The 16,229-nt window shown below is 32.9% G+C and overlaps 1 protein-coding gene across 1 annotated transcript; it reads right to left on the bottom strand.

Moving 5' to 3' along the window:
- Positions 1 to 3,547: 3,547 nt before the first annotated feature.
- Positions 3,548 to 7,108, bottom strand: LOC142628832 (uncharacterized). The gene is made up of 2 exons (XM_075802870.1): positions 7,091 to 7,108; positions 3,548 to 4,225 (listed from the first exon to the last, which is right to left on the bottom strand). The coding sequence occupies exons 1-2, from the start codon at positions 7,106 to 7,108 to the stop codon at positions 3,548 to 3,550; spliced, it is 696 nt and encodes a 231-aa protein (XP_075658985.1).
- Between the last annotated feature and the right edge of the window lie 9,121 nt (positions 7,109 to 16,229).

Genomic DNA, 16,229 nt, shown 5'->3' with positions numbered 1-16,229 from the left:
ATAATTTAAGAAAGACTTATAATGGTACCCGACCAGAAAAAAACTATTAAAAATATCCCATAATTATCTGCTTATCTCACACCAAAATTCCACCTATCATAATATTTTGATACATATATATATATACACACACATTCTGCCACCTTTAATGCCTTGAAATAAAAGGCTGGTGCTATATCAATCTAGGAATGACAACGTGGACCATCCTTCCAAGTACTGCACCTACGTCCTTTTTTTTTTTTTTTTTTTTTGTAGCCGACATCTTCAACAAAATTCACTGTTACGTACAACCCTTTTTTTTTTTTTTTTTTTTTTTTTTTTTAACTTGTCAGAATTCAAACCTAAACCTATACTCACTAGAACTTTTTTTTTTCTCCGAATCCATTAATTCGATGCAGTTTCCTGGCACAAACATTGTGTAAAAAACTGATCCCTCACCCGCTTAAACCTGCAGCTTCAATATGCGCTCAACACTAAACCTAGAAAAATCTGCAAGTACGCTGTCTAGTTTACGAAAGATAAATCTAAGCTTCTCTTCATTTGCATCCTTAAAATTTTTGAATCTTTAAATAATTTCTCTGGTCAAAATACTCACATAAAAAAAAACTTTAATTCCAAATAAAGCTTAAATTTGACAAAAAAGAGATTCTTAGGTTCTTACCTCTAGAGTGTAGTCAAACCTTCTCTAATTCAGTTCTTTGAATAGTCTCCTCTCTCAAAATATCTCCCTATATACCTTGACTTAATATGCTTAAATATTTAGCTAGGGCTTCAACCTTATTTTCTAAAAAAACTCCCTTATAATTATAAATTATAAAATTAACCCTACAAAAGATTTACTTAAATACCCTTCCTTTTAATCTTTTTTTTTTCCGGGTATTACAATAACAAAAGTTAAAAAGAGCTTAAATTTAAAATTTATCAACTACCTTTAAAACCGAGAAAAGGTACGTAACATTTTTGATAGGGTAGTAAATTAATACTTATTAAAAAATGTAAGTTAAACTTTACATAGAATTATACAAATGATAAATATAGTTACTGTTAGAAAAGAAATTTTTTTACATCAATTTCTTAGATAACAACCACTTCATGTGAAGTTTGAATCATACAATAATTCTTGTAAAGTCTCTCACCCAAACTTATCTAATATTCCATTCCAATGCCTTCTCAATGTAATCCAAAAAATTTGTGTGTACATGAACTTGAGAGAAATAAAAGAATAAGGGTTAAATCAAGTATTTTTTTTTTAAAAAAAAACTTTAATCAACAAACCAAAGCTAGCATGAGTGTTATTAAAGAAAAAGAAAAAGAGAAAAATAGTGTATATTCTGAATTAAAAAAAAATAAAAAAAGATTTTGTGTTTGATTGCAGACCAAAAAAAAAAAAAAAAGAGCCCTTACCAATATCCTTTCTTGAGTAACCAGTTCAAGCACAAACCCTCATTTTCTAAATTTTTAAGGTAGCCACAGGTAGTTAGCAACCATCAAACACCCATAAATCCCTAATCACATTCACCCAAAAGTAATTAATCCTTAAACTATAAATACTTGGCAGCCATGGCAAGTGAGAACTCAAAGAAAGTCAATGATAAATAAAATAAAATAAAAGAAAGAGGAACTTGCAAAATATAGAACTTGAAAAGCCGTTGGAGCCTCTGACAAAGTCTGTTTAAATTGTTTAGAAACCTAATCTGAAAGTAGAAGAAGAAGAAAGAAGATGATGTAGAGCTAAACTGAATGCCTTCAATCTGAAGAAGAATGTGTGAGTTTGTGGGTTTTAAAGTATAGGAGTTTTAATTTACATATTTATCCCCGTTAATTGAAGACTTGTAAGTGAGTATGATGAGAGTATTTTAGACATCAAAATTGAAGAACCCAAATAGGAGAAGCCCCTTAAATAGTAGTAGTAGTAGTAGTAGTAGTAGTAGTAGTAGTAGTATATATAAATATATAAATATATAAATATATAAATATATATATATATATATATATATATATATATATATATATATATATATATATAACCTACTTCTTATGTCCTTTTATATGAAACAACAACCCTAGCCTCCACTCCTTTATCTTTTCTATTGGTTTTAATTTTTTTTTTTTTTTTTATACCTCAAACTCAGTGTTTTTGCTGTAGAACCAAATTTTAGCTTCTTTAAAAAAAAAAAAAAAATGAAATGTTGAATTCTACATTATTTTTAAGAGCATTCAAGGTGGTGAAGATACAACTTTTCAAGTAAATTGTTATATTTTTAACACTTTTGCATTAATTTATTTTTTAAAATCAAATTACTTATTTAAAATTTATGTATTTATATTTAATTTGTTAGTTTGATTGTTATTCAATTATGAATTGATTATTTTTTTTATATTTTTTTTTAATGATATGCAATATATACTTATAGTCAATTGAGATTATGGAGAAATATAATTATACCATACTTCCATTAATATATAATCATTACTTTTATTTTATTATTAATATAAATTAATATTTTTTAGATCAATTTCACTTTCAATCTTGCTCCCCTGAATTGAAATCTTGGCTACACCATTAAGCATATAACACAAATTTTTAACTCTTGTCATTCTCAATGCAAAGATTTGTGGTTATGCTTATTCTTTGTTAAAAATATATAATTTACTTGAGAAACTATATGAACTATTGATAATTCATAAATGCAAAAAAGATTGATAAAACAAATAAAAATTGCTGATATTTCATTAAAAAAAAAAAGACTTGATCATATTGTTATTGAAAAGATAAAAATTGATAAAAGCGGTAAAAAAAAAAATTCGTGAGAACAATAAGCTAATAGTAAATGCAAAACGATACACATGGTATATAAGTAGGTAGAATAGACACTTGAAACGACCACAACTTCTAGTTTCTTTTTTCTTTTTTTGAGAAGACCATAGCTTTTAGTTTTAGGAACCAACTCTTATTATAAAGTATATTGTATTTTCTAGTGAAATAGATTAGTTGATTGTTTTAATAACTAAATCAATATTTTTAATGAAATTATTATAGTTTGTGTAGAGCTTTTATTCAAGATTTAAGAAATTATAGACGTCACAAAAAAAAAATTAACAAAAATAATGTCTTGATCATAGTTAGTAAAATGTGTTTTGTATATAGTGCAACAAACATACTGATGCGTATAGTTTGGTATCTTTCAAGAAAAGTACATTTCATAAATACGGCATAAAATTACGGAAACGGAAAAAGAACGACATACATATATAATACATCTATTTTTAAAATTTTGGCGATTAAAGATACAGATTCATTTGCAAATAACATAATATTGATATATAATATAATATAATATAATATAAGATAAGATAATATAATTTTTTATAGTATATTAGAATCATATATAAACTAATTTCATATAATTTTATTCCATTTTCATTGTAAATATTCATATCATAACTAAACTATGAATATGAAAAAGTGTATTTATTAGATTAGCATATAACTTTTTTTTTTTTTTGAGAAACCAGACCCGAATATCAAGCTGGGCTTTAGAAAAAATCAAGAAACATCATCCAAAACCAAAGGGACTATGTCCTTAGGAGACTCTTCCAACCAAACTTGCAAATCTAGGCCTACTTTAGCATGTTTAGCCAAAGCATCAACTACTCTATTACATGACTGATTAACAAAACAAAAATCAAAAGAAGATAAAAGGGAAGCTTGAGCAAGGATGTCGCCAATAATATGACCATACGAGGACTGGTTTGTCATGCCGTTTGTGATTGCATTGATGACCACTGTTGCATCGCCTTCGAAAGACACTTTATGTAAACCAATCTTAATAGCAAACTGCACAGCACGTCTGCAGGCTAAAGCTTCAACTATTTCCATTGATTGAGGGAGAGGTATACTCATCGACAGGGCACTTATGATTGCATCGTTGAAGTCGCGGATTATCACACCCAAGCCAACTGAGTCGCTATTTTTGAATAGTGCTCCATCAAAATTGGCTTTATACCGTGTTTGGTTCAGGGCAGTCCAGTTTGCTTGAACTAGATCCTGGACTGTGATAGGAGCTTCATCATGAGCCTTGAGGAAGTCTTGTAGGATTTTGCCAGCCTCGGAAAAGAAGTGGTTCAAAGGCCAAGTCAGGCATTCTAGGCGGATTGAATTTCTTCGATTCCAGAGTAGCCAAGCTATGATGGAAAAAATCTCCACCTTGTAGTCGTCCCGTACCTACAAAAAACTTGAGAAAAGGTTAGTAAACGTATTGCGGGATCCGGAAAGCTAGAGAAAATATGACTCCGTAAAGTATATTAGTAGCAGGAGCTTAGAGGGCTCAAGTGCATTGGGTAGACTAGGCTTGGAGGGTCTTTTGTTATTCATGTACTCTAACTTTATTCTCCAGTGGATCAATTTACCACTTGGAGGGCGGTAGAGAGGTTTTTAGCCGAGTTCTTCAGTTTCCTTTTCGATAACACATCGCTGTGTTATCTTGTGTTTGCATCTCTTTTCCCTTACTCTTGTACTTTACTTGTTTGTTGTTCATGTTTATGCATTAGAGTAGTATCGGTTGATTGTGCTTCATTTACTCTTGTTTCCGCACTTAGATAAGTTAGAGTAAAATCAATCGAGCCGTAATTTTATTAATTTAGGGTCTAAATAGCTCTTGTGTTTTTAACACAAATCTGAGCTTTCAATTGATATTAGAGCGGGTACACTTGTATTGGTTTCATTACCTAAGTGTGATCCTTGACTCCTTGTGTGTTTTTCCATGGATAGTGTTTTGTGTGCTTTTATGGATATTATTGATTGTAACATGTCATGTGTTTGTGAAAATGCCTCTATGAGTGTTTATCCACATGATTGTGATGCCATGTTACATGAATCTTTGGATGTTTTTGATATTCCAAACATCAAACTCTTGAAGAAAGAAGCTAAGAAGTTTCATAAGAATTTGAGCAAGTTTCATTGTGAAAAGGATGATTTGATTGCTAAGCTCAATGAATCCAATAAATTGGTTGAAAAGTATAAGAAGCTTCCTGAAAATTCTCTTGAAAAGCTGAAAGAGTTTGAATGTTTGAATATGGACTTGAATGCTAAACTTGTTTTGTCTAACAAACTTGTTGATGAGCTAAAATGTGAAAATGAATCTCTTAAGATGCATGCCAAGTGTTTGATTGCTAAACCTATTGCTAAAAATGATGAAAATGTTGCAATCATGTTGTGGTACCCGATTTTGTGCCTAGTGTGAGCACTACCTCTAAAGGCAAATCGGTGTATATTCCTCCACATAAAAGAAACTAATAAAGGAAAAAATCTGGTTTTGCATCTCATGCAAAACTCACAGCGACAGCAACGAATTAAGATCTATTTTATTTATGATTGATAACGTGCACTACTTAAATTTCAGAATTTAAGAACACGATAGCGTACCTTGGTATGGGAAAATTTAAAATGAAGATTAGAAGCACTTGAGAATACTTTTAATCTTCACTCCAATTCCACTTTACGCCCAAGAAGTGTGGTCTCTCAATCAGTTTTTCAAAGGGCGAATGAAAGTGTGTCTCACACTCTCTCACGCACCGTTTCTTTTCTTTTCTAATCTCTTCTCATAAAAATTTTGTATGTTTCTCCCTTTATAATTAACTGATTATCTAATTTAGCTGGCATATTGGACCTTTCCAATTGGGTTTTAGTGTGTGGCTTGGAGTGGGACTAATAAGACACTAGCTCCAATGGGCCTTGGGCTTTTCCGTCAACTCTTGACAAGTCCAAAGTTACCATTAATTATATTTAATACCACTATATAAATATAATTGCACTCTAGGCCTTATTAATAAATTATATCCCAAGACTTTATTAAACATGTAACCCATTTCATAAAATATTCGTAGTAACACAAAGTCATAAATGTAGACTGCCACTTTGTAAATTACTATATCTTATCCTTGAGTACCCGGTTTAATTTTTTAAAGTTATTCATTATATATTTATGAAATCCAATTTCATAAATATATACTTTAGTAATTTCTTACTAAAGTGGTTAGGCCTAACTCTCTGAATAACTGAAACCATTAAATTTATTCTCAAGGGAATATTTTATATATCCATCAAGAGACTATGAATTCCATCTTGAGAATATATGTTCCATCAACACTAAATGTGGCTACCCAACATACTGAGATTTTGACCGTCACTTCAAATCTCACTCCTGATATATCAAAGCAACTTACACTTTATGATCAGGTCCATTATTCTCTCAGGATTAAGAGTTCATGCAAATAGAAGTCGTGAGATTTATTATTCATTTGACAGTCATTAGAAGAATAATAAATCTCATAGCAGTCCTGTTCAATATGTTTTAACTCTTAAAACATATCAACATATCAACTAAAAGTTTCCACTTCCATGATCAAGACAAATCATCGTAGTTGACACATTATAGTCTTCGCAGATGAAATGCCCAATTTCATCACCGACTACAAACTATAAATTATGAGTTTACAAAGAACTTGTGATTTACATCTTCTGTGACTTTTCACATAAATCACATACAATGCATCTCATGGACTATATGATAATGTCCCATATTCATGTTACCATTATTTTAGATAATAATAAAATAACTTTATCAATCACAATATTAAGTCATACATCATGTCTTACATAATGTCATACATAGCATCATACAATAGGATTTAAGGGCACTAATCCTAACAACTAAAAAGTGGAGAGAAAGGCGCTCAAGCCAAAGCCTCCGTTTAGGTCTCAACCTAAAATTTTGAATGGATCTAAGTTTGTTTCAACTTGCCACCATTGCAGTGTGATCGGTCATATAAGACTTCAATGTCCCAAGTTGAAGAGAGAACAAAACCATGTTGCTATATCTCTCCCTATAAAGCCTAGTGGATCTAAACCCATTGTTTGTCACCATTGTGGTGCCTTTGGTCATCTAAGACCTCATTGCTCCAAGTTTCAAGCTCTTAAAAGAATCAAAAGAAAAGAGAAACTTAAGTTTCTTGGAAGTTGTGCTAAAAAGGGTACACCGGATTTGAAAAAAAATAGCATATTGTTAAAGAAAGTGTTTAATGTTCTTACCTCTTTGTCTATGTGCATCTCCGGTTCTCATTCTTCCAACCCTCGTCTCACTTCTCATGAGACTCTCATTTCAAACAATCGTTCCGTTTGGATGAGGAAGGGTTCCTATGGTTGAAATTTTGCTCTTTTGATCCTTGATCTAATTCTTTCGATCTTTGTAGGACCCTTCATGCATTAGATGCTTCATTGTCATGCATTTGTGCATCATGCATCTCTTTATATGCATTGTTTTTGTTGTTTTTGCATTTGACCTTACTTTTATGCTTTTGTTTTTTTTTGTGTAAAAATAAATAAACTCATAAAAAATTGAAAAATCTCTAAAAAGTTTGATCGCTCGTGTTGTGTATATCACATGTGAGTTTGGCCTAGTACTTTCGTACTAATGGCATAGTGCATTTACGAGCTTAGTTTGTTTTGTATGCACATCTATCTTTGTGGAAAAACCTTGAAATCTATGTGTGATTGTTGTAAATCGAATTTCAAGCTTGTCATGAATGATTAGTCATTAGTCTTGTTGGTCTTGATACATGCATAAACTTGTGCCTATATCTTTTCCCACGTTTTTATGTTTTTGCTTAAAGAGCTCATAAAATGTCAAATCTCGAAAAGAGATATTGAGCGGCAAAAGCCATCGCACATACTAGTATTTGACTAGGAAAAAGGGAAAGCGACTTGTATTGAAATGTGTGGTGCCTCAAAAAGCTAAAGGCTCATTCACAAAGTTGAAATATTAAAAAGTTCAGACATCGATCTCAAAATGAAATGTATTTCGTTCAAAATTATTAAATGTTATGACTTGTAAAGAAGTCAAATGAAAAGCTTCAAAGATATGTAATCATTTTCTTGTGGGAGTCATATATGTTCATTTCTACAATTGAGATAGTCCACTTGACTTAGTATTAGTTATGTATGACTTGCTTGAATTGATCATTGAAGCTTCACTCTAGACTAAGGACTATTCCACACTTGATCCACACACACAACACACAAGTTTAATGTTCAATGAATGTCTATTTCATTTGTGTGATTGTAAATGTTCAAATGTGATGTGTGTGTGCTCAACCTTATGTGGATCAAACCAAAAAGATTTTTATTCTTTTTGTTTGCTTTTGAAAGTGATTTGTATCACTCATATTTTTCAAAGTTTTTCAAGTAGTTTTTGTGTGAAAAACATGTTTTCTGGGTGTTTTCGTGACCTATTTCATGTGTAAGCTTAACTAGGAGTTAAATGGTCCAATTCTCAAGTTTTTCAATCTTGGACAGAGAGTTTCGCGATTGTTTCGCAACTGTTTCACGAGTAACTTGCGAGTAAGGCTTACCCGCGAAAAATTTCACGAGTAAGGCTTACCAGCGAAACTTCCCGCAAAAATTCCCAGATCAGCTTTTTAAAGGGTATTTCGTGGGATATTTGTTTTAAATTTCTCCCATCTTTTCCCAAACTCCTATTTTAGTGCTTCAACATCAAAACCCAACTAATTTCAAGTGTTTTACATTCCATAAACATCTCTAAGGTAATCTTTAACTCTTTTCATCAATTTTGATCCTTAGATTTTGTTTTTAGAGGTTTTATGTTCATAGTTGGGATTTTCTCAAATGGGAGTTAGAAAACTTATTTTTTGTCAATATTTTTTATTATGCTTTATTTTAAATGATGATTTTTTGGATGTTGGCCCTGAAGGAAAAATTCTAGTTTTACATCTCATGCAAAACACACAGCTGAAGCAACGAACTAGGATCTATTTCATTCATGATTGATAACGTGCACAATGTAAATTTCAGAATTTAAGAACAAAATAGCGTACCTTGGTGTGGAGAAATTCAAAACAAAAATTAGAAGCACTTGGGAACACTTTTAATCTACACTCCAATTCCACTTTACACCCAAGATGTGTGGTCTCTCAATCAGTTTTTCAAAGAGAGAATGAAAATGTGTCTCACACTCTCTCACACTCCATTTCTTTTTCTTTTCTAATCTCATCTTATCAAATTCTGTATGTTTCTCCATTTATAACTAACTGATTATCTAATTGGGTTGGCCTATTGGGCCTTTCCAATTGGGTTTTAGTGTGTGGCTTGGAGTGGGACCAAAATGGACCAATAAGACACTAGCTCCAATGGGCCTTGGGCTTTTCCGTCAACTCTTGACAAGTCCAAAGTTACCATTAATTATATTTAATACCACTATATAAATATAATTGCACTCTAGGCCTTATTAATAAATTATATCCCAAGACTTTATTATACACGTAACCCCTTCATAAAATATTCGTAGTAACACAAAGTCATAAATATAGACTGCCACTTTGTAAATTACTACATCTTATCCTTGAGTACCCGGTTTAATCCTTTAAAGTTATTCATTATATATTCATGAAATCTAATTCCATAAATATATATACTTTAGTAATTTCTTACTAAAGTGATTAGGCCTAACTCTCTGAATAACTGAAACCATTAAACTTATCTCAAGGGAATATTTTATATCTCCATCAAGAGACTATGAATTCCATCTTGAGAATATATGTTCCATCAACACTAAATGTGGCTGCCCAACATAGTGAGGTTTTGACCGTCATTTTAGATCTCACTCCTTATATATCAAAGCAACCCACACCTCATGATCAGGTCCATTATTCTCTCAGGATTAAGAGTTCATGCAAATAGAAGTCATGAGATTTATTATTCATTTGACAGTCGTTAGGAGAATAATAAATCTCACAGGGGTCTAGTTCAATATGTCTTAACTCTTAAAACATATCAACTAGAAGTCTTCACTTCCATGATTAAGACAAATCATCTTAGTTGACACGTTATAGTCTTCGTAGATGAAATGCCCAATTTCATCACCGACTACGAAATATTAATTCTGAGTTTACAAAGAACTTGTGATTTACATCTTCTGTGACTTTTCACATAAATCACATACAATGCATCTCATGGACTATATGATAATGTCCCATATTCATGTTACCATTATTTTAGATAATAATAATAAAATAACTTTATCAATCACAATATTAAGTCATACATCATGTCATACATAATGTCATACATAATATCATACATAGCATCATACAATAGGATTTAAGGGCACTAATCCTAACAATATGTTCATTTCTACAATTGAGATAGTCCACTTGACTTAGTACTAATTATGTATGACTTGATTGAATTGATCATTGAAGCTTCACTCTAGACTAAGGACTATTCCACACTTGATCCACACACACAACACACAAGTTTAATATTCAATGAATGTCTATTTCATTTGTGTGATTGTACATGTTCAAATGTGATGTGTGTGTGCTCAACCTTATGTGGATCAAACCAAAAAGTTTTTTATTCTTTTTGTTTGCTTTTGAAAGTAATTTGTATCACTCATATTTTTCAAAGTTTTTCAAGTTGTTTTTGTGTGAAAAACATGTTTTCTGGGTGTTTTCGTGACCTATTTCATGTGTAAGCTTAACTGGGAGTTAAATGGTCCAATTCTCAAGTTTTTCAACCTTAGATAGAGAGTTTTGCGATTGTTTCGCAACTGTTTTGCGAGTAACTTGCGAGTAAGGCTTACCTGCGAAAAATTTCGCGAGTAAGGCTTACCCGCGAAACTTTCCGCGAAAATTCCCAGATCAGCTTTTTAAAGGGCATTTCGTGGGATATTTGTTTTAAACTTCTCCCGTCTTTTCCCAAACTCCTATTTTAGTGCTTCAACATCAAAACCCAACTAATTTCAAGTGTTTTACATTCCATAAACATCTCTAAGGTAATCTTTAACTCTTTTCATCAATTTTGATCCTTAGTTTTTGTTTTTGGAGGTTTTATGTTCATAGTTGAGATTTTCTCAAATGGGAGTTGGAAAACTTATTTTTTGTCAATATTTTTTATTGGGCTTTATTTTAAATGATGATTTTTTGGATGTTGGCCCCTTGTGGAAAAAATAACATGTATTTAGGCAAGTTTTTCATATGTTCATGCATTGTTCAACATACATGTGTAGTGTGTGTACTCAAAGTGTTTGATAAAATGCCCAAATGACATTTTCTCATTGTTTTGGACTCCGATGAGTACCAAACTTTGGAGATCACCATAATTATTCATGTTTATCATGTTTTGATCATTGGTGGTGTGTTTTATACACTTTTCCCCTTAAGTGCTTATTCATGCATTGGTCATGCATCTTACATGCACACTAGATGCACCTTTGCTACACACACTCTAACACTTGACACACCATGGGTAGTGTTTTGTATGCTTCTATGGATGTTGTTGATTGTAACATACCATGTGTTTGTGAAAATATCTCTATGAGTGTTTATCCTCATGATTGTGATGCCATGTTACATGAATCTATGGGTGTTGTTGTTGATATTCCAAATGTCAAACTCTTGAAGAAAAAGGTTAAAAAGTTTCATGAGAATTTGAGCAAGTTCACTAGTGAAAAGGATGATTTGATTACTAAGTTCAATGAATCCAATAAATTGGTTTAAAAGTAATAGAAGCTCGCTGAAAATTCTCTTGAAAAGCTAAAAGAGTTTGAATGTTTAAATATGGACTTGGATGCTAAACTTGTTTCGTCTAACAAACTTGTTGATGAGCTAAATGTGAAAATGAATCTCTTAAGATGCATGCCAAGTGTTTGATTGTTGAGCTTATTGCTAAAAATGATGAAAATATTTGTTACATCATGTTGTGGTACCCGATTTTGTGTCTATTGTGTGTTCTACCTCAAAGGACAAATCAGTGTACATTCCTCGACACAAAAGAAATAAAAAAGGTGGAGAGAAAGGCTCTTAAGCCAAAGCCTCTGTTTAGGTCTCAACCTAAGGTTTTAGATGGATTTAGGTTTGTTCCAACTTGCCACCATCGCGGTGTGATCGGTTATATAAGATCTCAATGTCCCAAGTTAAAGAGAGAACAAAATCATGTTTCTAGATCCCTTCCCAAAAAGCTTAGTGGACCTAAACACATTGTGTGTCACCATTGTGGTGCCTTTGGTAATCTTAGACACCTTTGCTCTAAGTTTCAAGCTCCTAAAAGAATCAAAAGAAAAGAGAATCTTGAACTTCTTGAAAGTTATGCTATGAAAGATAAACCAGTTTTGGGGGAAAATGATAAGTTGTTGAAGAAAGTTTTTGATGTTCTTACCTCCTTGTTTATGTGCATCTCCGGTTCTCATTCTTCCAACCCTCGTCTCACTTCTCATGAGACACTCATTCCAAACAATCGTTCCATTTGGATGAGGAAGGGTTCCTATGGTTGAGCTTTTGCTCTTTTAGTCCTTGATCTAATTCTTTCGATCTTTGTAGGACCCTTCATGCATTAGACGCTTCATTGTCATGCATTTGTACATCATGCATCTCTTCATATGCATTGTTTTTGTTGTTTTTACATTTAATCTTACTTTTATGCTTTTGTTTTTGTGAGTGTAAAAATCCAAAAACACATAAAGTGTGGAAAATTCAAAAAGTTTGATTGTGAATGTTTGAGCACATTTCACATGTGAGTTCGGCCTAGTACTTTCGTACTAATGGCGTAGTGCATATTTGAGCTTAGCTTGTTTTGTATACACATCTATCTTTGTGGAAAAAACTTAAAATCTATGTGTGATTGTTGTAAATCAATCTTCAAGATTGTCATAAATGATTAGTCAATAGTCTTGTTGGTCTTGATACATGCATAGACTTGTGTCTATATCTTTTCCCACGTTCTTATGTTTTTTTGCTTAAAGAGCTCATCAAATATAAATCTCAAAATGAAAAGAGATATTGAGTTGCAAAAGCCGTCGCACATACTGGTATTTAACTAGGAAAAAGGGAGAGCAACTTGTATTGAAATGTATGGTGCCTCAAAAAGCCAAAGGCTTACTTACAAAGTTGAAATATAAAAATTTCAGGCATTGATCTCAAAATGAGATGTACTTTGTTCAAAATGATCAAATATTATGATTTGTAAAGAAGCCAAATGAAAAGCTTCAAAGAAATGTAATCATTTTTTCTTGTGGAAGATCATATATGTTCATTTTTATAACTGAGATAGTCCACTTGACTTAGTACTAGTTGTGTATGACTTAATTGAATTGATCATTGAAGCTTTACTCTAGACTATGGACTATTCTATTTTTGATACTCACACACAACACACAAGACTTTGTTCAATGAATGCTTATTCCATTTGTGTGATTTTACATGTTCAAAGGTGATGTGTGTGTGCTCAACCATATGTGGATCAAACCAAAAAGATTTTTGTTCTTTTTGTTTGCTTTTGGAAGTGATTTGTATCACCCATGTTTTTCAAAGTTTTTCAAGTTGTTTTTGTGTGAAAAACATGTTTTCTGGGTGTTTTTGTGACCTATTTCATGTGTAAGCTCAACTGGGAGTTTAATGGTCCAAATCTCAAGTTTTTTAATTTTGGACTGAAAGTTTCACGACTGTTTCACGAGTAACTCGCGAGTAAGGCTTACCCACGAAAATTCCCAGATCAGCTTTTTAAAAGGCATTTCGTTGGACATTTATTGTAAACTTCTCTCATCTTCTCCTAAACCCCAATTTTAATGATTCAACATCAAAACCCAACTAATTTCAAGTGTTTTACATTCCATTAACATCTCTAAGGTAATCTTTAACTCTTTTCATTGATTTTGATCCTTAGATTATGTTTTTTGGGGGTTTTATGTTCATAGTCGGGATTTTCTCAAATGGGGGTTGGAAAACTTAATTTTTGTCAATCTTTTTTATTGGGTTTTTTTTTAAATGATGATTTGCTTTGGATGTTGGCCTCTTGTGGCAAAAATAATATGTATTTAGGCAAGATTTTCATATATTCATGCATTGTTTAACATACATATGTAGTGTGTGCACTCTAAGTGTTTGATAAAATGCTCAAATGGCATTTTCTCGTTGTTTTGGACTCCAATGAGTACCAAATTTTGGGAATCACCGTAATTATTCATGTTTATCATGTTTTGATCATTGGTGGTGTGTTTTATACACTTTGCCCCATGAGTGCTTGCTCATGCATTGGTCATGCATCTCACATGCACACTAGATGCACCTTGCTGCACACACTCTAACACTTGATATGTTTTCCATTCACTCATGCTAGCTAAGTCTTTTTAGACCTTTTAGCACATATAACATGTTCTTGTGCCTATGTCATGCCTAGGTCTATATGTTGTTCCACATCCTTAGCATGTCATGTTTACTTTATGCTTTGTAGCATTGTCTTCTTAAGATGTTTTATCTTTTATTTGAGCACCATTTTCTCATTCATCTTGCACCCTTCATGCATCTTGTCCTTGTTCATATATTCTTTTCTTTCCCTCCTTCCTCTTGATTCACTTATCTATTTGTGACAAAAAGGGGGAGAGTATACTAGAGAGTATACCGTTGTGTTTTGTCATTTCTATATGACTCATGTGCACATTCTTAGGGGGAGAAATTCTACCTCGTGCACATTTGTAGGGGGAGAAAGCCATAGGAGAGATGCATATACTAAGGAGGGGGAGAAGACAACCTTTATGAGAAAACCTTGTTTTGTCTTTGTTTTACTTTATGCTTGTTTTCTCGTTACTTTATGGTGCTTTGAGTTATGTTTAGTATCTATGCTTTGTTGCTCTCTTTGCATCGTGTTTATGTGTTGGAACACACTTGTGCCATTGTTGGATCTTGTATCCTTAATACAAATACTTTGGTGTTTTGCATTGGTTGAGTGTTGGACATGCATACATCCTTATGCTATTATGCTTTATTGGTTGCATGTTCGGATGACCATTTTCTTTGCTATATGATCATTGTAGTCATTTTCGTATGAGTGTTTTGGTGTATGATCAAGTTGCTCATATGTTTCACATTATGTTTACTTGATCGCATTTTACTTGTTACATTATACTTGTCCTTTTATCACTTGATTTACCTTGAGGGTCTAATGCGTTTTGTGCAAGTGTTTTAGGTTACAAGTATATATGTTCCAAGTGCTTCACAACTTCTAGATTTAGATGTGAGTGAGTTTTTCCATTGTTCCCAAACTCACGTTTAAGTCTAGAGTCTATTATAGGGTGTTTTGTCATGAAATAGCCAAAGGGGGAGATTGTAAAGCTGTGATTTACAGCTATGTTTTATGTTGGCTTTATTCCATGACAAAAAGTGTTGTATTTGCTTTAATTTGTTTCCTTGTATTATTGTGGGATTTTATTGTATTGGGTTTAGTATTAAGTTGGTAAAGAATCAAGCTTGAAATGAAGAATCAGTGCATTTTTGCGATTGGCTCGCGAGTAACTTGCGAGAAGAGTATCTCGCAAAAAGAGCACGTGAGAAGCACATGCTGGAAGCTGAAAAGTCGTGCCAACCTAGAGGATTTCACGAGTGTCTCGCGGGTAAGGCCTTCTTGTGAGATACCTGCGAAACTCTCTACCTGGAGGAGTTTTAAGTGTGACTTTCTTACCCTTCACCCTTAGTGAGAAATCATCCTAGTCTCTTCTCGTTCCCTCTCCCATTGTCATACCTTGAGAGGAGATTTGTACCCAAACACAACCCACACATTTTCAGAGTGTAGAGAGTGTTTTGGAACTTGGGAAGCTTTGGGGATTTGCCAAAAGAATCCGGTGAGGCTTGGCGGATGCAATCGGGCGTATTGCAAGATCTGGAAAGATAGAGAAGACATGACTTCGTGAAGTCCGTTGATAGCAGGAGCTTGGAGGGCTCAAGTACATTGGGTAAATTAGGCTTGGAGGGTCTTTTGTAATTCGTGTACTCCAACTTTATTCTCTAGTGGATCGATTACCGCTTGGAGGGCGGCGGAGAGGTTTTTTGTCGATTTCTTCGGTTTCCTCTTCGATAACACATTGGCGTGTTATCTTGTGTTTGCATCCTTCTTCCCTTACTCTTGTGCTTTATTTTTTTTATTTGTTGTTCATATTTATGCACTAGAGTAGTATCGGTTGTTTGCGCTTTATTTACTCTTGTTTCCGCACTTAGATAAGTCAGAGTAAAAGAAATCAAGCCGTAATTTTTTAATTTGGGGTCTAAATAGCTCTTGTGTTTTTAACACAAATCCGAGCTTTCAGTGACAAACCAATAGGTGCGCGGATCCCAGTACACGACTTAATCACCAACTTGAGAAGGATGTTGGCTACAAAGTTCTTCAG

The sequence above is a fragment of the Castanea sativa genome, chromosome 3 (genome assembly GCF_040712315.1).
Source record: "Castanea sativa cultivar Marrone di Chiusa Pesio chromosome 3, ASM4071231v1".
Lineage (NCBI taxonomy): Eukaryota > Viridiplantae > Streptophyta > Magnoliopsida > Fagales > Fagaceae > Castanea > Castanea sativa.
Note: the sequence above shows the minus strand (reverse complement) of the source record. Positions and strands in the feature narration are given on the sequence as shown.